The sequence below is a fragment of the Bufo bufo genome, chromosome 6, assembly GCF_905171765.1.
Source record: "Bufo bufo chromosome 6, aBufBuf1.1, whole genome shotgun sequence".
Lineage (NCBI taxonomy): Eukaryota > Metazoa > Chordata > Amphibia > Anura > Bufonidae > Bufo > Bufo bufo.
The window spans coordinates 288667458-288694467 of NC_053394.1; the positions used below are offsets into that span (position 1 = coordinate 288667458).

Consider the following 27010-nt stretch of genomic DNA (forward strand, 5'->3'; position numbering starts at 1 on the left):
CCCTTTACTACTGCTCAAAGATGTCTGTTAGGGCGCATTCACACAAACGTGGTTTGGTTCCGCACGTTCCATGTGCTGTCCGCATCCGTTGCTCCGTTCCGTGGCCCCGCATCAAATTATAGATAATGTCCTGTTCTTGTCCGTTTTGCGGACAAGAATAGGCATTTTCTATAACAAATAGCGGAAGGCACATGGGCGTCATCCGTGTTTTGGGGACCGCAAAACATGGCACGTTCGTGTGCGTGAGCGCTTACTAAAAATCTGACACAACGTTCAAACCACACTACCACTGCTTGAATTGGCCATTTCCTAGAATGTGGCAGAGGGGTTTGAGCCCTCTATAAAGCTGTTCATTGTGGAAATCCGTGAAGGCGTGAGATCCCAGAATCCACCAGGGTCATCTGATCCTATGTGTCTTTGACATCTGAAGACCAGAATAATTGAATCCCATGCATCAGCCGTAATTCAGCTCCTATAATGCACTACTGTATACTAGTGAATTTAGCTTTAGCCCTAACCAAATATTAGTACAGGCAGAGTATCTTGTGTAGGGAGGAGGTAGAATCAAGTCACCCACCCACCTGACTTCAGGAATAGCTGGATCCAAGTCTACATCTTTGCCATCCATTGTGTCTAAAACGCGTCTGCTGCGCTGCACAGGAAATCCACTGCCTGAGAACAGACCGTCATTCATTACACATCATAATTACAGGGATTCTGTATACTCTCAAATTAACCAGTTATTTGCCAGCAAAGTTTGAGAAAAGTCGCAGAGGCACGAGAAGTGGAGCGTCTTCGGGTGGGGGGTGCACATGCGGCGGCTGTTGGTAACCCATCCTTTATATAACTGCAGGAATACAGTGCAAAATCGCAAAATGTAACTCTTGAGTAAGATTTTTGTTTTGGCAAGCGTCGTTCCTGTTTACGGAGGGCTAAGAGGGAAATTGCTGCCAACCAGATCCTAGCAAACAGCGAAGCTGCGGGATTAAAGGAAAGCTATGTGCACACAAACTGGAACCAGACGTCTGTGTCACTGCGCTGAGCAAAGCGGGCATCGTGTCAAAACATTAAAGGGGCTATGCCATGATTAATGTCAAAAATGAAAATCAGACATCCTATAGTACATGACAATCTCTTTCTAGAACCAGCCCTGTACCTCACATGGGTCCAAATATCTCCTCATTCATTGCTCTGCTAGATTTATAAAAAAAAAACTGGCAGCTCAGGGGGCGTGCCCTTTCTGCTACAGCTCAGGGGGCGTGCCCTTTCTGCTACAGCTAAGGAGGCGTGTCATTTCTGCTACAGCTGTCTATCTATCACAGCTTAAAGGGAGTCTTTCACCTAAAATGACCATTATACACCACAAACATCATGATCTCCATTACATTCCCCATATTATAATCTTACCTTCCATATTGCTGTCCATCGCCTATTTTCTCTTAAAAACACTTTTATTCCATATGCTAATTAGCTTCTGAAGGTGCCCAGGGGCAGCGTTTATGTGGCCGGTGCCCATGCCCCACGGCGCTGTTCAAATCAAACCCCTCCCCTTTCACCCCTCTGGCTCGCCCTAGGTTATTCAGATTTCATCCTCCCGTCATTGACAAATCGCCGTTCAACATAATTCTCGCGCCTGCGCACTCCATTACCCACTATGGGCAGAGGCAGCAGAGCGTTTAATGCGCATGTGCCGGCACCGTACCTCCTGATCTAGTCGGCGGAAGTAAACTGCCGCAAGATCGGGAGGTATGGGCCGGCGCATGCACATTAAACGCTCTGCTGCCTCTGCCCATAGTGGGTAATGGAGTGTGCAGGCGCGAGGAGTATGTTGAACGGCGCAGGCGCCGGATTTGTCAATGACGGGAGGATGAAATCTGAAGAACCTAGGGCGGGCCAGAGGGGTGAAAGGGGAGGGGTTTGATTTGAACAGCGCCGTGGGGCATGGGCACCGGCCACATAAACGCTGCCCCTGGGCACCTTCAGAAGCTAATTAGCATATGGAATAAAAGTGTTTTTAAGAGAAAATAGGCGATGGACAGCAATATGGAAGGTAAGATTATAATATGGGGAATGTAATGGAGATCATGATGTTTGTGGTGTATAATGGTCATTTTAGGTGAAAGATCCCTTTAAGGAGCATGTCCTTTATGCCACAGCTCTCTACCTTTCACATCTCAGGGGGCATGTCCTTGCTGCTCCAGTACTATCACAGCTCAGGGTGTGTGTCTTTTCTCATAGGCCATGTCCTTTCTGCGGAGCTTTCTTCCTATCACAGCTGGGGGGATCCTTTCTGCTGCAATTTCCTCCCTATCACAGCTCAGGGGGCATATCCTTTCTGCTATAGCTCTTTCCCTATCACAGCTCAAGAGGTGTGTCCTTTCTGCTGTAATTCTTTCCCTGTAACTGCCACCTCTTCTAACAGAAGATATGGCTGGCGGCAGTAGAAGATTTAAACTGAGCGCATGCGACCACCTCAGTGAGGTGGACGGAGAAATAAGCAATTGGGATACCTCCTTAATCTTAGGTTGAGTGGAACTTGTACTAGGAATTTGGAACTATAACTAATATTAGGGCTCTTTCACACTTGCGTTCTTGTCTTCCGGCATAGAGTTCCGTCGTCGGGGCTCTATGCCGGAAGAATCCTGATCAGGATTATCCTAATGCATTCTGAATGGAGAGAAATCCGTTCAGGATGCATCAGGATGTCTTCAGTTCCGGAACGGAACGTTTTTTGGCCGGAGAAAATACCGCAGCATGCTGCGCTTTTTGCTCCGGCCAAAAATCCGGAACACTTGCCGCAAGGCCGGATCCGGAATTAATGCCCATTGAAAGGCATTATTCCGGATCCGGCCTTAAGCTAAACGTCGTTTCGGCGCATTGCCGGAGCCGACATTTAGCTTTTTCAGAGTGGTTACCATGGCTGCCGGGACGCTAAAGTCCTGGCAGCCATGGTAAAGTGTAGTGGGGAGCGGGGAGCAGTGTACTTACCTTCCGTGCGGCTCCCCGGGCGCTCCAGAGTGACGTCAGGGCGCCCCAAGCGCATGGATCATGTGATCACATGGATCACGTCATCCATGCGCATGGGGCGCTCTGACGTCATTCTGGAGCGCCCCGGGAGCCGCACGGACTGTAAGTATACCGCTCCCCCGCTCCCCACTACTACTATGGCAACCAGGACTTTAATAGCGTCCTGGGTGCCATAGTAACACTGAACGCATTTGGAAGACGGTTCCGTCTTCAAATGCTTTCAGTACACTTGCGTTTTTCCGGATCCGGCGTGTAATTCCGGCAAGTGGAGTACACGCCGGATCCGGACAACGCAAGTGTGAAAGAGGCCTTATTTGGCGTTTTATTGCGGTTCTTTATCTGGAGCCTAAATAACATGAGATTTTTAAAAATGGGGCCCGGATTGTATCATGCCCCTACTATAAGGCCCCTTTCACACGGACGAGTTTTCCGCGCAGGTGCAATGTGTGAGGTGAACCCGATCATTATTATTTTTCCCTTATAACATGGTTATAAGGGAAAATAATAGCATTCTTAATACAGAATAAATTATACAATAGTGCTGAAGGGGTTAAAAAAATAATAATTTTTAACTCACCTTTAAAGGGGTTCTGCAGTTTGTTTAAACTGATGATCTATCCTCTGGATAGATCTTCAGCTTCTGATCAGCAGGGGTCCGACACTCGGGACCCCCGCGATCAGCTGTTTGAGAAGGCAGCGGCGCTCCAGGAGCACCGTGGCCTTCTCACTGTTTACCGCAGGTCCAGTGACGTCACGACTAGTATCACTGGCCTGGGCGCGGCTAAGCTCCGTTCCCTTGAATGGAGCTTAGCCCCGCCCAGGCCAGTTGATACAAGTGTGACGTCACTCGGCCTGCGGTAAACAGTGAGAAGGCCGTGGGGCTGCTGGAGCGCCGCTGCCTTCTCAAACAGCTGATCGGCGGAGGTCCCGGGTGTCGGACCCCCGCAGATCAGATGCTGATGATCTATCCAGATGATAGATCATCCGTTTAAACAAAGTACAGAACCCTTTTAATCCACTTGTTCGCGCAGCCCGGCTTCTCTTCTGCCTTCATCTGTGAGGAAAAGGACCTGTAGTGACGTCACTGCTCTCATCACATGGTCCATCACCATGGTGATGGATCATGTGATGGACCATGTGATGAGAGCAGTGACGTCACCACAGGTCCTTTTCCTCACAGATAAAAGCAGAAGAGATGCCGGCTGCGCGAACAAGTGGATTAAGGTGAGTTAAATTATTTTGTATTTTTTTTTTAACCCCTCCAGCCCTATTGTACTATGCATTCTGTACTAAGAATGCTGTTATTTTCCCTTATAACCATGTTATAAGGGAAAATAATACAATCTACACAACACCTAACCCAAACCCGAACTTCTGTGAAGAAGTTCGGGTTTGGGTACCAAACATGCCGATTTTTCTCACGCGCGTGCAAAACGCATTAAAATGTTTTGCACTCGCACGGAAAAATCGCACATTTTCCCGCGACACACCCGCATCTTATCCGGGCCAAAAACATGACGCTCGTGTGAAAGAGGCCTAAGAAGTGTGTTATCTCCTAGTTTGTATATGGAATAAATGTTTCCTAAATGAAGGGGTTGGTGTCGCTGTGGACATAACAAGGTGTATGGAGGTCGCTATAACTTTAAGAGGCCATGAACACCATTGCGGGGGGGGGGGGGGGGGGGGGGCAATTTGTTTTTAATTACTGCATTTTAAAATCATGTTTTTCAGTTGGTCCTTATTAAACATTTTCCACAGATTTTCCTGTACAGATCTGTCAGCTTCTGTGCATTTGCAGTCGCAGGCTTCCTGCTTACACTGAGTCCGGTCAGCTCTGACAGCTATGTGTCGCCCTTATCTCTGAACTCCTGACAGCTCATAAGCATTCATTGTAGTGAAACCCTTGTCAGTTTCATTAGAATATAGCTTAAATGGGTCAGGAGCTCAGAGATAAGAGCTATACATGGAGCTGTCAGAGCTTTGAGGGGAATTGATCAAAACTGGTGCAAAGGGAAACTGGCTTAGTTACCTGTAGCAACCAATCAGATTCCACCTTTGGAACTCTGGAAAATGAAAGATGGAATCTGATTGGTTGCTATGGGCAACAAAGCCAATTCTCTTATACACTAGTTTGATAAATCAGGGTTTTAGGAAATTGGTGGGTAGTGCAGATCAGAGTATTTTCCCTATTCACATGAATAGAACACAGCAGTTGTAATTACACTGCGCCGCCGCTGCAAAGGGGACAACACGTAGGTAATTTTGAAGCGGAAGCATCCCTCACATGGACACCAGAACCCCTTCAAACAGCGGGGGCCCCGGGTGTTGGACCCCTGCTGACCTGATATTGATGACCTAGCCTCATGACAGGTCATCAGTTAAGCCACTGAACAACCCCTGGACCATTCAGGTATCTTCCTCTAAGGGCTCATGCACACGACCGTAAAAAACGGATCCACAAAAAATACGGATGACATCCGTGTGCATTCCATATTTTGCGGAATGGAACAGCTGGCCCCTGATAGAACAGTACTATCCTTGTCCGTAATGTGGACAATAATAGGACATGTTCTATTTTTGGCGGAATGGAATTATGGAGATACGGAAACGGAATGCACACGGAGTAACTTCTGTTTTTTTTGCGGGCCCATTTAAATAAATGGTTCTGTATACGGTCCGCAAAAAAACGGAACAGACACGGAAAGAATATATACGTTTGTGTGCATGAGGCCTAATTGTGACTAGCTGATCTTTGATTGGTTAGGTACTAGCACTGGTCACCTTTTTATTCTATGATTAGGAGCGTGAGGTAGCTCAAAACGCGGCTGTTTTTCCTGCTCCTCTTTGTATGCAGTTTTAGAGGATTCCGATAAAAGACCCCATTTTACGTAGAGGAAGTTGTGCAGGTCAACAGTTCATCTCCACTCTGCGGTCAGTCATGTGACCTTACATCATGGCGCTAACTGTAAGGCCTCTTTCACACGACCGTCTGGCTTTTTCAGTGTTTTGTGGTCCGTTGTTCCGTTTTTTGTTTCTGTTGTTTTTCCGTTCGGTTTTTCCGTATGGCATATACAGTATACAGTAATTACATAGGAAAAAATTAGGCTGGGCATAAAATTTTCAATAGATGGTTCCGCAAAAAACGGAACGGATACCGAAGACATATGGGTGCATTTCCGTATGTGTTCCTTTTTTTTTGCGGACCCATTGACTTGAATGGAGCCACGGAACGTGACTTGCGGGCAATAATAGGACATGTTCTATCTTTCAACGGAACGGAAATGTGGAAACGGAATTCATACGGAGCACATTCCGTTTTTATTGCGGAACCATTGAAATGAATATTTCCGTATACGGCCCATAAACGGAACGCAAAAAACGTTCGTGTGAACGAGTCCTAAAGGGGTTTCACATTAAAGACACCGGGGGTCATTTACAAGTTTAGAAAAAAAAAAGTGGTCGTGTGAAAGAGGCCTAAGGATGTACCTGTCATCTGAGATCCCACAATGCACTGCTCTCTGATAACAGAAAACGGGAAAGAAAACGTCATGTCACTCAAGATCAATAGAAGGAAAGAAAAGCTACGGTAATTATTTACCAAGTTATCCTATGCTCCTGCTGTAAAAAAAAAAAACGTATACGCGTGTATGCGTTTTTAACTGGATGTCTCTATGACGTAGCAGATTGCACTATTCCATACAAAAAAAACATATACCCACCAGTCCAGTCCGAGAGAGGCCATAATGACACTCTTTTGTCCTCAGTCAGGTGAGCGAGGGCCTATGGGTGTCTTTAACATAGAAGAAATTGTTTTCTATGAATATTGAATTTAAAAATGCCCCTTTCTGATAGATATGTCCCTTTAAAATCGCCGTAACATAGACGTGCAGATACGTAGGGGACCATCTTACACTTTCAGAACAGGGATGCCCAACCTGCGGCCCTCCAGCTGTTACAAAACTACCATACAACTCCCAGCCTGCCTGGACCACCTACAGATATTAGGGCATACTGGGGGTTGTAGTTTTGCAACAGCTGGAGGGCTGCAGGTTGGGCATCCCTGTTCTAGGATATAGAAATGTTGGTGGATAAGTAATTTTTTAGGTTTTTAACTCTCTAATTGTCTTGCTAGGGAAAGATGTTGCAGAAAATGGCTTACTCCTGCCGATAATGAGACCTTCTTGTTCCCCAGTGGAGCTCCGTCGTTCCTTACCTGATCAGTATATCACAGGCAGTGCCTCTGCTTCAGGACTCTCTGGATTACACTGTTCCAGTTCATTACATTTCTAAACTTTAAGTCAGAGTGTTCCAGGAGCTGCTCCGTGTCCCCGCGCCCCCTCCCTCCGCACACACAGGGATCGCACTGACCCAGCTGATAAAGGCCACAGTTATCTTGGCTGCTTCTATTTGACCCCTTCAGGCTATCAAATGAATATTCGGCATAATACCAGTCATCACTTAAAGGGGTTTTCCTTTAAAATAATAGCTGTCACTTTGTAATGTATTTCTTTTGCCTATATTGCTTCCATCTTTGGTTCTGGGCTGTGGTCACATGACCATGTCCAGGCAGTTATTTCCTGTGATGTTATGTCCATGGGCGTGTCAGAGCAGCGACTGTAATAGGGGAGTGTCTATGTACCTAGCCGTATGATGGGAGATGGTAACTGGCTGGCCGTTGTTAGGGGCGGGGCTGTAGCTGTAGCAGAAAAATGAGAAGTGCATCATGGGTTTGGTTGGATACAGCAACAGGAAGTGCTACCTACAGGATGGAAAGAAACCAGAGGGATTTGTGTACATGGTGAAACCGGGTCAGGAAGGCCTAAATTCGGGCAGAGGTACATGAACAGATCTATTAGAACCTATCTACACCTAAAAATTTTTTTTTACTGATGACATATCCTCAGGATAGGTCATCAGTATCTCATCAATGGGGGTCTGACCCCCAGGACCCCCATCGATCAGCTGTTTTGAGAAGGCAGCGGACTTCTCTCAGCTCACCAAGCACAGCGCCGTACCTTGTATAGTGGCTGTGCTTGGTATTGCAGCTGAGCCCCATTCAAGTGAATGGGGCTGGGCTGCTCTGAGGCCATGTGAATAATGAATGTGACATCACTAGCTTAGGAAAAGCAGAGAGAAGGCCTTCTCAAACAGCTGATCGGCGGGGGTCCCAGGTGTCGGACCCTCACCAATCAGATACTGAACACCTATCCAAAGGAGAGGTCATTGGTAAAAAAAAATATCGGAAAACTCCTTTAATATATTACATCAATAAACATGTTGACAGATGCTGAACAAGCAGGGAATATTGATAACCTCATCATGACAATCCTGCCCAGAAATGGTTTGGCTTCTGAAACTCATTCCATGGGCTGTAGTCAAGGGCATAGCTATAGGGGAAGCGGCTGCTTTGGGGCCCAAACCCAAAAGGGGCCCATCCAGGAGGAGGAGGACTAAAAGGTTTTGTCAGGGCCCCCTTAACAGTATTACACAATAATATTATATACAGTGACAGTATAGATAGTGTATAAAACGGATGGAACAGCTGCCGGCCCTGGTCTGAGAGCGATCTTTACTAGCCACAGGAATGGGGGCGGCATGAAAGGAAGGGGTTGCAAAAAAATTATTGGGGGAGGGGGCCCCATTCGAAAATTTGCTGTGGGGCCCAGTCATTTCTGGCTACGCCACTGGCTGTAGTATAACATGGTGCCCATTCAAACAAATGCTGAATCCTCTAGGGCAGATGTCAGCAACCTGCAGCACTTCAGCTGTGGTTAAACTACATCTCCCAGCATGCTCCATTCGCTTCTATGGGAGTTTCATGAACAGCTGAGCAAGGTGCATGCCGGGAATTGTAGTTTCACAACAGTTGGGGGTGCTGAAGGTTGCAGATCCATGTTCTAGAGCGGGCATTCCCAACCTGCAGCCCTCCAGCTGTTGCAAAACTACAACTCCCAGCATGCCTGGATAGCCTACGGCTATTTTAGGCTATCCAGACATGCTGGGAGTTGTAGTTTTGCAACAGCTGGGGGGCTGCAGGTTGAGCATCCCTGCTCTAGAGAGCCCATTGTTCTCCTCTCTGGGTTACACACTGGGGTGTAGTCCTGACCAGTTAACCCCCCCTTCCCCATGACATTCATATGCTCTATAGGGCAACCGCTTTACCATTTTGACTATGGCAGCTTGACAATAATTTTAAGGGGATTCACATATGGCCCCTGCTTTAGGCCATTGTGGGTTTGTTCAGTGCATTGGGGACTGCAATTTGCAGTCCCCAATGCACGGGCAACGTCTGTGCGCCGGCCGGGACGGATCGAGACCCATTCAACTTCAATAGGTCCGTGATCCGTCCGCACCGCAAAAGAATAGAACAAGTTCTATTTTTTTGCGATGCGGAGCCACGGACAGAAACACCACAGAAGCACTCCGTGCTTCCGTTCCGCATCTCCGTGATTGCGGACCCATTCAAGTGAATGGGTCCGCATCCGTGATGCGGAGTGCACATGGGCCGGTGCCCGTGTATTGCGGACTCGCCGGTATGCGGCCACGAGCACGCAACGGCCGTGTGCACTTTCGGACCCATTCATTTCAATGCTGCCGCAAAAAATGCAGACATTGCGCCGCAAATTATAGACCATGTCCTATTCTTGTCCATTGTGCAGACAAGAATAGGCATTGGTTCAATGGGGGCTGCAAAAAGTGTGGGATGTGCATGGTCCGCATCCATATTTTGCAGACCGCAAAACGGATACGGTCGTGCGAATACATCCTCAGTGAAAGTGAGTTTGATCACAAGGCCACATTGAAGCGGGCTGACGAGGTATACCGTTATATGGTAATGTGGCCTTCAGAGGTGCGTGCAGGTAACGGTTAACTTGCAGACGTGACTTTGTAGGTGTCACAGTGGGCTTTCTCCGGGAGCTTGAGCTACACACAGATCATGAGCTTCTATTACAATTTCAATTGAATTGTATGCTCCCAGAGGCCCCTATGTACACAGCAAACTCATTCCGCATTCAAGAGTGGTCTCTGTGCGCGGCAGACACCCCTGGGTATTTTTCGGAAACTACCAGCTAATTAAGAGAGAAAGGGAAATTAAAAAAACACATGCAGAAACACGCTCACCGCCATCTTACCACACCGCTAGAGGAAAAAGCAATGAGGTCTGAGGTACGACGTGCCCACATCTAAGATAAGCGGGGCTGGAACACAACGAAGCATGTTCATAAAAAGCATCATCTGGCTGCCAGGTTTTATGTTGGCAGCGGCTCCATTTGTAAGTGAAGTGAGAACGATCACAAAAATATTGCTCTCATATATCTAGATTAGGGTCTGCTGAAGCCATGTTCAAGCCCTTGTATATGCCAAGTGCATGGGGCACCATTCAAACAGATGCCAAGAGAGCCTCACCCGTTGGGCAGGTATAGCTTATTCCTATAGAGTAGTGTAGAAGACAGCGCTTTTCTATACAGAGGCATCAAAAACGTATACCGCACCATGTACTTTTTATTTTAAACATTGGAGCCTATGGGCGGGGCGAGGTAATCCACTATTGGGGTCATTTATCAAACTGGTGTAAAGTAGAACTGGCCTAGTTGCCCATAGCAACCAATCAGAGTCCACCTTTCATTTTCCAAAGGAGCAGTCAAAAATGAAAGGTGGAATCTGATTGGTTGCTATGGGCAACTAAGCCAGTTCTACTTTACACCAGTTTGATAAATGACCCCATATAGGTCTATACAGTGGTAAATGTCAGTGCCCTCCGGCAGAGGTATACATTGTTAGAATCTTTGTCCTTTAGGCCACTTTCACACGAGCAAGTTTCCAGTCTGAATGTGATGCGTGTAGAGAACGCATTTTTCACCCATCATCTTTGCGTTCAAGAAAAATTGCAGCATGTTCTATATTGTGCATTTTTCACACAGCCCTGGTCCCATAGAAGTGAATGGAGCATGTGTGAAAAACGGAAGCATCCAATGTAATGGGTTTTTCACTGATGTTTGTTAGGGTCCATTCACACGTCCGTAAGTGTTTTGCGGATCCGCAAAACACGGACACCTGCAATGTGCAATCCGCAATTTGCGGATCCGCACATCACAGACACTATAATAGAAAATGCCTTTTCTGGTCCGCAATTGCGGACAAGAATAGGACGTGTTCTATTTTTTCCAGGAACGAAATTGCGTATCTCGAAAAAAACTGATGCGGATCCCGAAAATGCGGATGCGGATCCAGGAAATGTGGTTTTGCATCTGTTCCAGCACCATTGAAAGTGAATGGGTCCGCAAATTGCAGAACGAATGCGGACCCAAATTACGGACGTGTGAATGGACCCTTAGATATAGGCCTCTTGCACATGACCGTATGGCTTTTTCTGTACTTTGCGGTCCGTTTTAAATGGATCCGTTTTTCAGTTTTTTTTTGTTTCAGTAGTGTTTCCGCTTCTGTTCCGTTTTGCCGTTCCATTTTTCCGTTTGTGATCCGTTTTTTGTGGATCGCAAACGGAAATGGAAGCATACAATAATGTTTAAACAGTAGGTACATAAAAAAATTGGGCTGGGCATAACATTTTCAATAGATGGTTCCGCAAAAACGGAACAGATACGGAAGACATACAGATGCATTCCGGATGCATTCTGTTTTTTTTGGCGGAACCATTGACTTGAATGGAGCCACGGGACGTGATTTGCAGGCAATAATAGGACATGTTCTATCTTTGAACGGAAATACGGAAACGGAATGCATACGGAGTACCTTACGTTGTTTTTGCGGACCCATTGAAGTGAATGGTTCCGTATACGGACCGCAAACAGAATCCCAAAAAATGGAACGGAAACAGAAAAAAAAAACATTCGTGTGCAAGAGGCCATAGATTGTTATTCCTGAAAAACACATGAAGGGTCCATTCACACGTCCGTGGTGTGTTGCGGACCCGCAGATTGCGGATCCGCAACACACCCGGCCGGCACCCCCTATAGAAATGCCTATTCTTGTCCGCAGACATGTTCTATCTTTTGCGGAGCTGCGGACCGGAAGTTCTGGGCCGAAACCCGGAAGTTCGGGGCAGCGCTCCGCAAATGCGGAAGCGGAGAGCACATAGTGTGCTCTCCGCTTCACGTCCGGGCCCATAGAGAATGAATGGGTCCGCACCCGTTCCGCAAAATTGCGGAACGGGTGAGGACCCTTTTGCGGATGTGTGAATGGGGCCGAAAATGGATTTTTTTCCATACGGAAAATCATAAAGCACTGAATACATTCGCAGACAAAACTGATTTAATTTATGTGCAAAACCATCAGTTTTTTGTCCCTGAACAGACCCTGACACATTCTGTATCACTTGTGTGAAAGAGGCCTTATGCAGGGCTGACATCAGCACTAAGCAAACATGGGCAGCCTCCGCCTCCGCCCAGCTTACCCATGGAGAGCCCGGTACGTCTCCGGATCTCTAGTTATACCCTTGTCCTTCACGATTCTGCGCAGGGCAAAGGAGAGCATCGGAGCATGATGCTCCTTTAAATCTTTTTAAGGCCTCATGCACACGACCGTATTTTGTTTCCGTGTCCGATCCGTTTTTTTTTTTGCGGATAGGATGCGGACCCATTCATTTCAATCACTGTGTGCTGTCCGCATCAGTATGTCCATTCCGTATTTTTTTCTAGTTTGCGGACAAGGATAGGCATTATTACAATGGGTCTGCAAAAAAAACGGATGCCATACGGAACGTCATCCGTTTTTTTTGCGGATCCGCAATTTGCGGACCGTAAAACACATACGGTCGTGTGCATGTAGCCTAAGTGAGTAGAATATTGATGGTCTCCTCAGGATAAGTCATCAATATCTGATCAGCGGCGTCAGACACCGATCAGGTGTTTAAAGAGTTCACGGCACTCCTGTGTCTTCCCAGTTTACCAAGCACAGCGCCGTAGATTGTATAGTGGCTGTGCTTGGTATTGCAGCTCAGGCCTATTCACTTGAATGGGCCTGAGCTACACCTAGGCCACGTGACCGATGAATGTGATGTCACTGGGCTAGGAAGAGGCTGCAGCACCACCTCCTCTTCAAACTAGAGTGGGCATGATGCCAAAATTTTGATTCGATTTCAATACCATAAAAAAGTGTTGCTATACTCAATACCATTCAGTACGCGGAAAAAATAAAACACGAAAAAAGTTGCGTGCATTCCGCATTTTATGGAATGTCCGTCACATAATAGAACAGTCCTATCCTATTTTTTGGGGAAGGACAAGGTGACTAAAAAATGGCGAATCGTGCGGGTTTTATTTTTTTTCTGTTACGGCGTTCACTGTATAGAAGATATTTTTAATAGTTTGCACTTTTTCGGACATGGCAATATGTAATATGTTTATTTTTTGTTTATATATTTTATATGTAAACTCTCAGTATTTTAGTGTTTTTTTCAGTATTAGTCCCCTTAGGGGCTAAAACCCTTGTCCTGTTCACCCTAAGGCCTCATGCACACGACCGTAGTTCTGGTCGCATCCGAGCCGCAGTTTTTGCGGCTCGGATGCAGACCCATTCACTTCAATGGGGCCACGAAAGATAGGGACAGCACTCCGTGTGTTGTCCACATCCGTTGCTCCGTTCGGTAGCCCCGCAAAAAAATATAACATATCCTATTCTTGTCCGTTTTGCGGACAAGAATAGGCATTTCTACAATGGGCCGCCTGTTCCATTCCGCAAATTGCGGAAGGCACATGGGCGACTTCTATTTTTTGCGGACCGCAAAAAAATGGACCGGTCGTGTGCATGAGGCCTAATAGAGATCTATTAGAGTGAATAGGACTTTACACTGTCCCTGCTGCCTTGGGCTTTGTACACAGAATCAGGGATGTTACCATGGCAGCTAAGGCTTCAGTAGCGTCCTGGCTGCAATAGTAACCGATTAGAGACCCGCGATTACACTGCTGGGGCTCCGATCAGAAGCTGCCACTGCACCACCAATGAGGAGGGGAGCCTGTGGCCACTGCCACCAATGACTTTAATGCTAGGGGGGCTGGGGCGCACTGCGCCACCAATGATTGAGTTTCATAATACTGGGGTTGGGGGGGGCGGGGCGCACTGCGCCACCAATGAAGGTTTATCACAGCACCCGTCCTCTATGACAGGGCGCTGCGATCCCTGGCAATTAACCCCTCAGCTGCAGCACCTTAGGGGTTCATTGCCGCAGTTCGCGGGATCGCTGTGTCCTGTTATTGAGGCCGGGTCTGTGATACCACCGCCGACACACGCAGCCTACACTTAAATTAATGGGTTAATTATGTTCATTGGTGGCGCAGTGGCGACAGCCCCTACCCTCCTCTCATTGGTGGCAGCGGCACAGTGGGGGCGGACAGACTCCCTCCTTCTCCACTGTGCTGCTGAGGAGAACATGGTGTGCACTGAGAGCAGCGCACTCCATGTTCTCTGATACTAGGTTCCGCAGTACCGCAGCCTAGTATTGTTAAATAGTAAAACCCGGTATCAGATCGATCCAGGTCTAAAAGTATCAATTGGGTATCGATACTTCGATACCCGGTGCAATTCTATTTCAAACAGCTGATCGGTGGGGGGATCGGGAGTCAGACCCTCACTGATCAGGTATTCTGGGTAGGCTGAAAAGTTGTACCTGGCATTGCTTTCCACCTGCCTTCTTGGTGTAACTCTGAAGTCGTTTTTTCCAACACCTTCTTAGGTGTGGGAAGAAATATAGCAAGGGCACAAATGAATAATCGCCCTCCCTGTATTCACTGTTACAGAACAGGTTCTACATTTGAAATGTGTCTGCTGTATGTTATCTTTCCCTGGAAACACTGCCTCCTCGTCCTGTGACGTCACGTCCATCGGTCAAATGGCCTTTTTGCCTCCGAGCTGAAGGGGGCTCTGCCGCAATACCAAGCACAGCCACTATACGATGCATGGCGCTGTGCTTGGTGTAGTATGAAGAGACTGCAGCTCTCATCTGAATGTGAGGGTATAGCAGTCTGACAGATACTGATGACCTATCCTAATCCTAGGTCACCAAGTCCCAGATGGTAATATATTGTTGAAGAGCAGATTTTTCCATTTATTGGCCGCCTCCCTAATGTAAATCAACAGGCTACTGGCACAGTAAGGTGTCATATTGTGTGTGTAAAGCCATGAGCAGAGTGGCAGGTTTCCATGGAAACTGGTGATGTCACTGTATGTGTATCACTAGGAAACGTAATCTAATAGGCTGTTACTATGGACCACTGTTATCATAAATGAAAATAAAATGTGAACAATAATAAAACTGCCTTTAGAACAGGAAAATAAAATATTTTACACCCCCTAAATTAAGATCTACAAAGAAAAAAAAAAGTCAGCTTCAATTCTAAGCAAAGCCCGAAATTTGCTCTAAAACTTCCAAGTCAGGGAAGGGTTAATCCTTCCTGATTCCCTGCGCTGTGCAGGAGCCACCACTAGATGGCGCGCGTCCTGATCTGGTCTAGGGCGGAGTCACAGATGCCACTCTCGACAAAACTCAGCTGTCGTGGGCGTGGTTATTGGGGAATAGATGGGCGTGGACGCGCATGCGTGCCATTCTCTCCCGTTACCCGGAGACAGCGCTGAACGGATTCCAGGGCTAGGGTAACCGCACAAACGGGAGCCTGGCATCGCATTGAACTGGAGGGCCGAGCGATGCCCCGGAGGAAGGTGAGGAATACGTGCGGTTGCACAGGGGCTTGACTGTAGGCGTCAGCGTGGAAAATACGAGGAGGGCAGTGGTCCCCATGGCCGCCAGGCGCAGGGCTGTAACCGGGGACGCTGAACGTGGGGCACTGGTAGTGCACGAACCAGAAGCACCTCGGCTTCTAATGCGGGGGCTCCAGGCGTGAGAAGTGCAGTCAAAACAAGGCCCGTGTCGGTTTTTCTCATGTTCTGTGCTAATTGGGTGTTGGGTAGTGACGAAGCATGTTGATTGGTTGACGTTCTCATGACTCGTTTGGTGATTGGTTGGTTACCATGTCAGTCACAGCTGGCGCCTCGCGTGTGGTTTTGAGCTCATTGATTCGCTATGGCGCCAATCACATGGGTTCCCGCCCCTTCTGTCGTCTGATTGGTTGTCGTTATGGTGCTCGTTCTGTCATAGGCTGGTCTTGCTTTCTGTCAACCCTCTGTGTGTCATGATTGGTCTGTTGGAGCCCTATGTAATCGTTTAGCCAGTGGCGGCTTTTGTAGGCGTGGTCATAACAAACCTTGGTCCTGACCATGAGCAGAACGTCACGTGGTTCGCGGCTGCTCTGTGTCTGCGTTTTGAGGCTGGAGTGTAATGACGTCTCGAGAAAGTGGCCAATCAGATGCCTGCTTTCACTATTTCATTGTGCCCTCCCCTTCTTGTATGTGCCTAAACATGTGCTATAGACCTGCTGCCTGCTGTGGTACACAATGCTGTCCATCCAATGATCAGCTTACCCCAGGGAGGCCTGCACCTTATAACCCTTGTGAATAGGCTGACATGACAGCAAGTCGTCGTTCACCCCTATAAATATAGAGGCGTCCCAGGGATTCTTTGTGTCTCAAGTTGCCTAGTGGTCAGCTCTGCATTCCAACATGCTTGCTGTCACTTTATTGAAATTCTATGGGACTCACCGTCTCTGGTAGACTTTGAATGGCGTGGAGACCTGCAGATTTTAGATCTGCTGCAGATTTCTACCCTTTGCGATGCACAGTGTGGTCACTGGCCATTGGAAAGGAGAGACTGCTACCGCGCTGCCGTATGTATGTTGTATGGGCCGCTCACCACCGTATGAGCTGTACAATTGGCAATCCTAATCACAGCCTGTTCCATAGAGGAATGCTGGAAGCAGTTCGGATGGGACAGAAGATTCCGATTTCTCTACAGACATGGAGCACACAGACAGTTCTGAAAGCGATGCCAACTCCCGAGGTCCTGCCCGCATCACCCGCTCCACAGCAAGGCTCAGCCAGAGCTCACAAGGTAGGTCATGTACCCCACGTAGAACTGAACGCTGTGTAGGCTGTCTAGCTGGGATACCATACAGAGTAAAATTCCCTTAGGGCTCAAGCATGCGGCCGTTACCCGGCTGTGTTCGCACCGTATCACGGATGGGTTTGCAGCAGCAATGCGGAGTGCTTCCGTGGGGTTTTTCTCCGTGCCTCCGCACCACAAAAAAAAAAAAAGCCGCGGACGGATCACGAACACATTCAAGCTGGTGCCTGTCCATTGGCGACCGTAAACTGCCTTAGGGCGCGACCATGCAAAGTTGTTTTTTTTGGACACAGTTTTGAGGCAGATCCAGCAGGAAGAACTAGAAGTCCCTCCTTTGTTTCGCCTTTCACATCCAATTCCGGCTTTGGTAGAAAACCCTGCAGAAAGATCTGCTTCACAACCTCGTCTAAAAAAAACTCTGTACCCATGATGTCATCAGTGGGACCTAACGTGCTGGGTTAAGGGAATCTCACTCTGCCGCAGGGTTATGTGAGGTGTGTTTTATAGGATTATAATGGCTCTATAGTTGACGTGATCCTTTATGATTTGATGGCTAACCTTCTTGTTTTAATCTTTCGTAGTTACAGAGATGCATGGCTGCTTACGCAGTCCAACTAAAGGACTAGTTTAGAGGGCACTTCATTATTTGTGCGTCTTGATCCTGACCCTGCAGAATGGATTGTAGTAGTCTCTAGCTGTATGCCTGAGCAGATAGGGTACCGGTGATTATTAGTAGGGTAGTACTGATTGGTGGGCGTCTGATGATCAGCTGTTTCAAGAGCTCTTTAGTGAGCTCCGTGCTCTCCTCATAGCCTTCCCAGCACAGCACTGTCCATTGGATAGCGGCTGTGCTTGGTTTCGCAGCTCAGTCCCATTCACGTCTATGGGACTGAGCATTACCCAGGCCATGTGACCAAGGAATGGTGCGTCACTGGCCCAGGAAGAGGCTGCGGGGCACTGTGGTTGCTTCAAACAGTTGATGGTTGGAGTGCCAGGAGTCAGATACCCAGCGATCAGATACTGATGATCTATCCCGAGGATAGATCATTAGTGTTAAACACTCGGACAACCCCTTTATCAAAGGGGTTGTCCATCGTGGGCAAAACTTTTGGTAAAGTGCTCAGATTGGTTTAAAGAGGACCTTTCACTAGAATAAAAATGGCCAATCGCAGCGCTCAGCTCATAGCCTAAGAGAAAAAAAAACCTGGGAGAAGGAGACGCCGGCAGGCTCCACCCAGTTGAACTGAACATACGAAGATACCGGAGCCTATACCGGGAGAACGGAGCGGCGCCCAGGGATAATAGTAAGTGCAGGGAGATTCCTGGGTGCCGCTCTCCATGTCTGTATGCTTAGTTTACATTTTTTATTCTAGTGAAAGGTCCCCTTTAAAGTGGTTTATTGAGCTATTATCAGGATAAGTCACCAATATCAGATCTATGGGGGGGTCCGACACATGGCAGCGCCAGAAGCTATACATTGGAGGGAAGGCTCTGTCCACTGCCCTCGGTGTACTGGAGCGGAGTACCCCAACATGGCCACTACATAGTGGATGAAGCCATCTGCTTCCATCTGTCTACTGTTTAATTTGCACTGGCTGCTGGCACAGTCTGACCCCCGACGGTTTCATATGGATGACTGATCCAGAGGCTAAGTCCTGGAAAACCCCTATAAAAGAAAAGTAAGATTCCATAGTCGCCATCACTGTTTCCCTGTCGCTCCTGTTGTGATGCTTCTCAGGTCCCAACTCGACAGGCAGGAACGGCCCGCTGCAGCAGCCAATTACTGGTTACAGTGGTGACCCACCTCAGCCAGTGATTAGCCGAGCCGGCTTTTCCTGGCATTTCCCGCTTGTTGAGACAGGAACAGAAAGGGGATACCAGGGAGAACCCGGAAGCACCGGACCGGTAGTGGCAGGTAATGTGAGGGCGAGTATTGATTTAAAAAAAAGAAAAAAATTTTTTTAGACCTCTTTGAGCACTGTACTAAACCTTATCCCTGCTGGACAACCCCTTTTTAATAAGCAGCTTTGTCACCGTTTTAGATGAGGAACTTGGGCAAAAAAAGTTTCTTCTAAGCTTTAAATGTTGCGCTTTAATCCAACCCTCTGTTTTATCGCTTTTTCTGCCATATCCTGGTGTGCGTGACATTGCTTGGAGCAAGGAGCCGCAATAAGGCCTCATGCACATGACCATTGTTTGGGTCCGCATCCGAGCCGCAGTTTTTACGGCTTGGATGCGGACCCATTCACTTCAATGGGGCTGCAAAAGATGTGGACAGAACTTTGTGTGCGGTCCGCATCTGTTGCTCCGTTCCGTGGTCCGCAAAAAAAATATAACCTGTCCTATTCTTGTCCGTTTTGCGAACAATAATAGGCAGTTATATCAATGGCTGTCTGTGCCGTTCCGTAAATGGCGGAATGCACACGGACGCCATCCGTGTTTTGCGGATCCGCAATTTGCGGACCGTAAAACACACAACGGTCGTGTGCATGTAGCCTAAAGCTGGGGTCACACAGCTCTGCCGTTGTCTTGTATCCCACGATTATCTGCATAAAGCGTGTTTATTATATCCTTTAATGTTCTGCAACTTTACGATGTGTTTTCTGTTTCTTTTTCTCGCCAAGATCCATTCACTGACGGCAAGCAAGAAAACTGTTTGATCACGTCCAACTGACGCAGGACAGTTGGCCTATATGTCATGTGGCTTGGAAACATGCATGCTGGGTTTGGTTGTGCATACGTGTTTGCATCCATTTCCATTTTTACTGATAACTGGCCAGTGTATCAGAGCTCCACCATGACCTGCGTCACCGTGACGTGATCAGATAGGTGTGGTGTGTTTTTAATACACCAAACAATGGGCGCTTCTATTCGCTGACAGCAACCAGCAAACCGAAAAATGGTGAAGAACTGAAACAGTAAGGGGGGAGAATGATTTATCAGAACTAGTATAACAGAAATGTGGGTTAGTTGCCCATAGCAACCACTCAGATTCCACCTTACATTTTCCCAAGGAGCATTGAAAAATGAAAGGTGGAAGCTGATTGGTTGCTGGGGGCACCAGTTTTGATAAATCTCTCCCTAAGGGCTCTTTCACACCTGCGTTCTTGTGTTCCGGCATAGAGTTCCGTCGTCGGGGCTCTATGCCGGAAGAATCCTGATCAGTTTTATCCTAATGCATTCTGAATGGAGAGAAATCCGTTCAGGATGTCTTCAGTTCCGGAACGGAACGTTTGTTGGCCGGAGAAAATACCGCAGCATGCTGCGCTTTTTGCTCCGGCCAAAAATCCGGAACACTTGCCGCAAGGCCGGATCCGGAATTAATGCCCATTGGAAGGCATTGATCCGGATCCGGCCTGAAGCTAAACGTCGTTTCGGCGCATTGCCGGAGCCGACATTTAGCTTTTTCAGAGTGGTTACCATGGCTGCCGGGACGCAAAAGTCCTGACGGCCATGGTAAAGTGTAGTGGGGAGCGGGGGAGCAGCATACTTACCGTCCGTGCGGCTCCCCGGGCGCTCCAGAGTGACGTCAGGGCGCCCCAAGCGCATGTATCACGTGATCGCATTGGACACGTCATCCATGCGCATGGGGCGCTCTGACGTCATTCTGGAGCGCCCGGGGAGCCGCACGGACTGTAAGTATACTGCTCCCCCGCTCCCTGCTCCTTCTATGGCAACCAGGACTTTAATAGCGTCCTGGGTGCCATAGTAACACTGAAAGCATTTGGAAGACGGTTCCGTCTTCAAATGCTTTCAGTACACTTGCGTTTTTCCGGATCCGGCGGGCACCTCCGGCAACGGAAGTGCATGCCGGATCCCAACAACGCAAGTGTGAAAGAGGCCTAAGTGTGTAAGTTGCAGAACATTTCAGAATGCAATGAATACAGTATATTCGTAGAGATGCAGAAAGCCTCTAGATTTTGGGATGCAACTCGGCCATTCAGTTGTTTTTTGTTTTTTTTTGTTCTTGGCTTCAAGCAAACATTGCTTCTCTCCTTATCATGTGGCTGTCTAGAATACACACCTGAATGATGTGCATGGCTGAAACCTCATTGACAGCTGCTCCCCAAATACTGTCGTATGTGTGCATTACCTGTCTACCCCCTCCTTCAGTCTCTACATCATGGAGCTGGTGCAGTTTAGATGGAATCCAACCTGCTGTAGAGCCAGGGTAATGGTGCAGCCTGGATAAATGTTCAGTAGGGTTAGCGTGGTATACAGACGTCAAAAACATTAAAGGGGTTACGTACCATTTTGGGGAGGGGGGGAGTTGTCAACCTTCCACCTTTTGGCAGAATTTCAAAGGAAAGCACCCTTACCTGCTCCCCGACACTGGCTCCTTGCTCCTTCTCTCCCTGGCTTGGGCTGCTCCGCTGCACTCCCAGTTGTAAGCTTCCATTTTGACACCTCTGCAGCCAATCACTGACCATAGAGGTGACCAGCTCCCCTTACATCATGTCAAATGATCACATCATGCAAGGTGAGCACGTCACTGCTGTGGCCAGCGATTGGCTGCAGTGGAGGCAAAATGGAAGTTTACATCCTGGGAATGCAGAGGAGCAGCCCAAGCCAGGGAGAGAAGGAACAGGGAGCCAGCTTTTGAAAGCAGGTAAGTGCGCTTCTCTTCCCCCACCAAAATGTGCTCAACTGCTTTAACTTGACATTTAGTGCATTAAATGCTGTTGCAACAAACTTTAAATTGAAAAGGTCCAGTGAAGGTTGTTGGAGTAGTCTACATGTTAGGCTACTTTCACACTTGCGGCAAAGTGATCCAGCAAAACGTATGCCAACTGATGGCATTAGTAAGACTGATCAGGATCCTGATCAGTCAAAAAAATGCATTGAAATGTCGGATCCGTCTTTCCGGTGTCATCCGGCAAAACGGATCCGACATTTTATCTTCTTCACCTTTTTTTTTTTTAGGTCTGCGCATGCGCTGACCGGAAGGACGGATCCGGCATTCCGGCACTAATACATTCCTATGGAAAAAATGCCGGATCCGGCATTCAGGCAAGTCTTTTTTTTTTTTTTTTTTTTCGCCGGAGATAAAACCGTAGCATGCTACGGTTTTCTTTTACCTGATCAGTCAAAATGACTGAACTGAAGACATCCTGATGCATCCTGAACGGATTACTCTCCATTCAGAATGCATGGGGATAAAACTGATCAGTTCTTTTCCGGCATTGAGCCCTTTTGACGGAACTCGGTGCAGGAAAATAAAACCGCTAGTGTGAAAGTACCCTTAAGTGCCAAGTTATCGATTGCTAGATCTGTACGTGCTTTGATATTACATTGGACTATTGAGCTTCTGGAGCATCTCAGTCAGGGCTTGGATCTAGGCACTTGTCAGATGGTCTCAAGGTTGTGGTGATTGTATAGTCTCTGAACAGACGGGGGGAGCAGCATCTCGTGTGGCTGTACAACCCGTATAACAGCAACTTAAACCATTACTTCATAAACTTCATACCAGGCAAATAGCGCAGGTCTGTGTCTTGTTTCAGCAAAGCCAAATGTGTTGTATGTTGGAAAATGGAAGATTTTCTATTTACCAAGAAGCTTAAAACATTGAGCAGTTTCTGATAATTTTTCAGTGCCATTCTTTGCCGAATCATCACTTTGGGTGGAAATACTGCATTGTGTGTGATCAGCTGTGCTTGAGTCTTAAAGTGGCACCCCGCTTTCTGTGTTGGAAACCACAATATGTGCAACTTGCTAATATAAAGGTATTACTGGTTCAGCGCTGATCACTTACATTGTGAAGCCACACTCTTGTAGTCTTCTCCATGGACCGATGTCCTGAGGATGGCGGCTGCCGCAGGGGAGTGTCGCCAGACTCCTGTTAAGCTGGCCATGCACATCGGACGGCTATCTTTCCCGACTCCCTCATACACTTCACATTTGGCGTGGCCAACCATGTATGTGTATTCTATGAAGAAAGCCACTTCTAGACGCTACTGGCGGCGGCTTATCTCCCAGGAGAACAAAAGGATTGAGCGAAAATATTCCTTTTGCCCAGTCGTTCTCCCCCCCCAGTATTATCTGTCAGGATCTCCCTATATACAGCATGTCGGCTGAACCTTCTGTTCTCGGCTGGTTCGGCCAACAGTAAACTAATCTTCGTGGGAGCCTTTAGCCTCCGAAAAACGAGCACAGCGAATCCGTGGAAAAGGCTATATTGACAAGGGAGTGCGGCCTCACAATGTAAAAGACCGGAACTTGTATTAATAGGTTGCATCTATTGCCACAGATCTGTATTGTTCCCTTGTCATTGCGTGTCTATCATCAGATGGATGTTTCAGGGTGGTAACACATCTGACGCCCCCCATCCATACTCCACACTGTGTGTCAGTCTTTGCTTTAGCTGTGCTTTTTGCTACCAACTTTCTAACCTGCCGCAGGCCTACATACAGGGGTTGGGGAGGGGAGTTGTATATTAGTTGTACAGGCAGCGGCTGCACACAGACCAGGTCTGAAATGGTGACATCTTTGTACAGAAGGTGGCGCTACTGAACACATGAGGAAAAGTGGAGCCAATGTCTATAACGACCAGTAAGGTTGCTTCTTTCACTTCTGAAATCTGTCTGGTTGTAATGGTCAACCTCGTCACTTCTCCTTTGCAGCAGTTTTGAGAAGTCTCTGTTTAGTGTCAGCACCTTTTGGTTTTTAGAGCTGGTCCTGTGTGCATCCAGTAGGTAAATCTAGTAAGAGCTTCCAGTAGCATTTGCTTTCGATCCTCAGTACTTAGGCCAGGCATGGGCAGCGTTCGGCCGGACAGCCGGTACTTTATGCCTTAGCTTTGAGGCATGTGTCCAGACGTTGCCCATCCCCGGACACAGCCTCTTCTTGTTTCAGGGAGGCAGGTGGTTGTTTCCTTTTGCCATGTAGCCATGGTTAGGAAGCTGCAGTCACAGGGCAGGTCACGAAAAGGTTGACCGTGTCGGCAAGTGAAATTGTGGTTTGTATTAAACCAGATTCCAGTCCGGTTGGCAATCTGCAATCGTTTGGTGCAGAGGAGCCGGCCTACTCCACTCGGAGGGTGACCCGCAGCCAGCAGCAGCCCACCCCCGTGACTCCGAAAAAATACCCGCTCCGACAGACCCGCTCATCGGGATCGGAAACCGAGCAGGCTCTGGACTTTTGTGACAGAGGTACGGGGGTGCAGCCGAGCTTCCACTACTGCCGGACGCGCGCTCTCACGTCATGGTAGATGCACGCTGGCTGTCTGTTTAGCTGTGACCCTGTAGAGTAGACTCTTCTTTGTGTGCTTTCTGCCAAATGGAACTGCTGACGGGTACTAAACCATTTCTTCTGTCTGCCGTAGATGCCAAAAATGCTGGGGATCATGACGAATCCCCTCCTCGCACTCCTACCGGAAACGCACCATCATCAGAATCTGACATAGACATTTCAAGCCCCAATGTATCTCATGACGAGAGCATTGCAAAGGACATGTCCATGAAGGACTCAGGCAGTGACCTGTCGCACAGACCTAAACGAAGGCGGTTCCATGAAAGCTACAATTTCAATATGAAGTGTCCCACCCCTGGCTGCAACTCTCTAGGTAACGTGTTATGCTTGTTTGCATCAATGATATGAATGCCAGTTGTAAGACCAGTCCGATAGCTGTGTTGCGACCACGCTTGTCCGCTGGAAATGCAACTTCGGGGGCAAAGACACCCATGTGTACCTTCACCACGTACACTGCTGGACAAGAACTGACGGGGAACCGGTTTTGGTCATGAGACCACTGCAGCCACTTATTAGCCACAGTGGTCCCGTGTGTAAGAATGACATGTCATTACTGAGCCAAAGGCCCTTTTAATACACACGAGGATTTTTTTAAAGGGGTTTTCTGAGATATTTTAACTGATTACTTATCTTCTGGATAGGTCATTGGTATCTGGTCAGTGGAGGTCTGACACCCGGGAGCCCCGCTGATCAGCTGTTTGAGAAGGTAGCAGCAGTCCCAGTAGTGTCTCGGTCTTCTCTCGGCTCACCAAGCACAGCGCCGTACATTGTATAGCAGCTGTGCTTGGTATTGCAGCTTAGCCCCATTCACTTCTATGGGGCTGAGCTGCACCTAGGCCATATGACCTATGAATGTGACGTCACATAGCCTAGGCAAAGCTGCAAGATGACCGTGGTGCTGCTGCGAGAGCCGGTGCCTTCTCAGACCCCCCCCCCCCCCCCCCCCATCAATCAGACATTGGTTAAAATATCTTGGAAAACTCCTTTAAACATTTTTTATTAAGTCCTGCCTGACCCTGCAGTTTCATTTATACCGGACAACCTTAGTGGCTTTATTTGCTGACAGCAAGCAGGAATCTTGAAAGTGTTGAGTAATTGAAACAAAGTATATTTGAAAGTTGCATATCTTTTCATTATGCACTTATTACACTTGGGAAATGGCAATAAGCATAAGCACGATGTAATCCATGTCTTGTCTGTGTTTCTTTGATAGGACACCTCACTGGAAAACACGAGAGGCACTTTTCAATCTCTGGCTGCCCTCTATACCACAATCTGTCTGCAGACGAATGCAAGGTAACCCTTTTATTGTATTCAGCACCCCATTACTCACAGCACATTGTGCAACGTGAAGGGGTTTGTCGTCTTGTTGTGTGTATGTGTGTTTGTATTCCTGAAGAAGGCTGACCTGACCCATCCATGATTGCTTACATTTACAGAATTGTGATGAATTTCAGGTAAGAGGACAGAGTCGTGACAAACAGGTGGAAGACCGAATGCTGTCCCACAGGCAGGATGAGAATAACAGGCATGCCACGCGGCACCAGGTGACTCATGCTTTCTTTATACATTTAATTATGTCCAGAAATAATTTTATGCAGTCCTTATACAAGAGATGCTGTTTGTGCCTCTTGTAAAGCCTGGGCGCTCATGAAGTTCTCCACCATTGATCGCATGGGATTCAGTTCTGGGCACACTGTATCCCAATAGATACAAACATTATGTATGGACTAAGCCCTCATTCTGATGTGATAAGATCTGAGACTCTCGGCCAATATATTTTATATACAGTGACAAGGTGATCTCAGTCCTACTCTAAACCGATCTATGCCATTGGGCATACTATATCCCATGTAAATCTGGCCCCCAATACGCCGTATTGAGGGACAGAGAACAGTCTCCGTCATTCTAACAATACTTTACTTGTGCACTATCGCTTGTGGTTGTGTTGGACTAGTAGGTCATAGACGTGACGTTAATTCTTGTCTGTCTTTACAGGCTCCCACTGAACGTCAGCTCCGATACAAAGAGAAAGTCACTGAAATGAGAAAGAAGCGCAACTCCGGCTTAACCAAAGAACAGAAGGAGAAGTATATGGTAATGTATGAAATACAAGCATTGTATAAATGGCTAGCAATTCTATAGACTACCTAAAGTATTTAGGCATGGCCATCACAGGCCTAGGCAAAGTATATAAAAGTCTGAAATAACAGACATTTCATATACTATGCCTAGGCCTGTGATGGCTAACCTCCGGCACAACAGCTGTGGAAAAACTACGACCCCCAAGATGTACACTTGCTTGGCTGTTCTCAGAACTCCATAGAAATGGTTGGAGCATGCTGGGAGTCGTAGTTTCACCACAGCTGGCGTGCCGGAGGTTAGCCGTCACTGCCCTAGGCATTGTGTATAGTGCCTAAGCAATACATAGAATGACGAGTACTGTTTAGGCAAATTAAGAAATGTTAAGTTATAAAATGTTAAAGGCTTTATTGATATGAAAACATGAAAGAAAGAGATGCAGAATAAACTAAACTTGATGTTGTAAAAAAGCAGGACAGAACTTTGTACTGAAAAGCAAGAGAAAGAGACCAGTATTGTCCTCACTTGTTGCAAAAAGGAAGGCTTGAATGGCATTTTGAATTGCACTTAAGTTTTTTAATTTTAAAACTGATGACCGGTGCTGGCTAGCTCCGATACCAAGCACAGCCGCAATACTATGTAAGGCGCTCTGAGAACGCTGCAGTGCTCACAGGAGCGCTGGTG

At 47.5% G+C, this 27010-nt stretch overlaps 2 protein-coding genes across 6 annotated transcripts in view; one reads left to right on the top strand and one right to left on the bottom strand.

The window, feature by feature from the left end:
* The window catches only part of SLC35B1 (solute carrier family 35 member B1), a 46204-nt gene extending 39599 nt beyond the window's left edge, over window positions 1–6605 (bottom strand). The window contains exons 1-2 of the mRNA XM_040434630.1: window positions 6514–6605; window positions 582–672 (exon numbers count right to left, since the gene is read on the bottom strand). Of these exons, the coding sequence (XP_040290564.1) occupies window positions 582–672; window positions 6514–6577 (155 nt within the window). The 5' untranslated portion in view covers window positions 6578–6605. The remainder of the gene's footprint in view (window positions 1–581; window positions 673–6513) is intronic.
* The window catches only part of KAT7 (lysine acetyltransferase 7), a 58104-nt gene that overhangs the window by 11539 nt on the left and 19555 nt on the right, over window positions 1–27010 (top strand). The window contains exons 1-7 of one of the 5 annotated variants that reach the window (XM_040434624.1): window positions 15566–15699; window positions 16837–16984; window positions 23968–24144; window positions 24318–24557; window positions 25458–25540; window positions 25684–25791; window positions 26243–26341. In XM_040434624.1, the coding sequence (XP_040290558.1) occupies window positions 15685–15699; window positions 16837–16984; window positions 23968–24144; window positions 24318–24557; window positions 25458–25540; window positions 25684–25791; window positions 26243–26341 (870 nt within the window). In that variant the 5' untranslated portion in view covers window positions 15566–15684. Of the gene's footprint in view, window positions 1–15565; window positions 15700–16824; window positions 16985–23967; window positions 24145–24317; window positions 24558–25457; window positions 25541–25683; window positions 25792–26242; window positions 26342–27010 lie in introns of those variants that run through there. The other 4 variants (XM_040434625.1, XM_040434627.1, XM_040434628.1 and 1 more) reach the window with 4 other exon arrangements.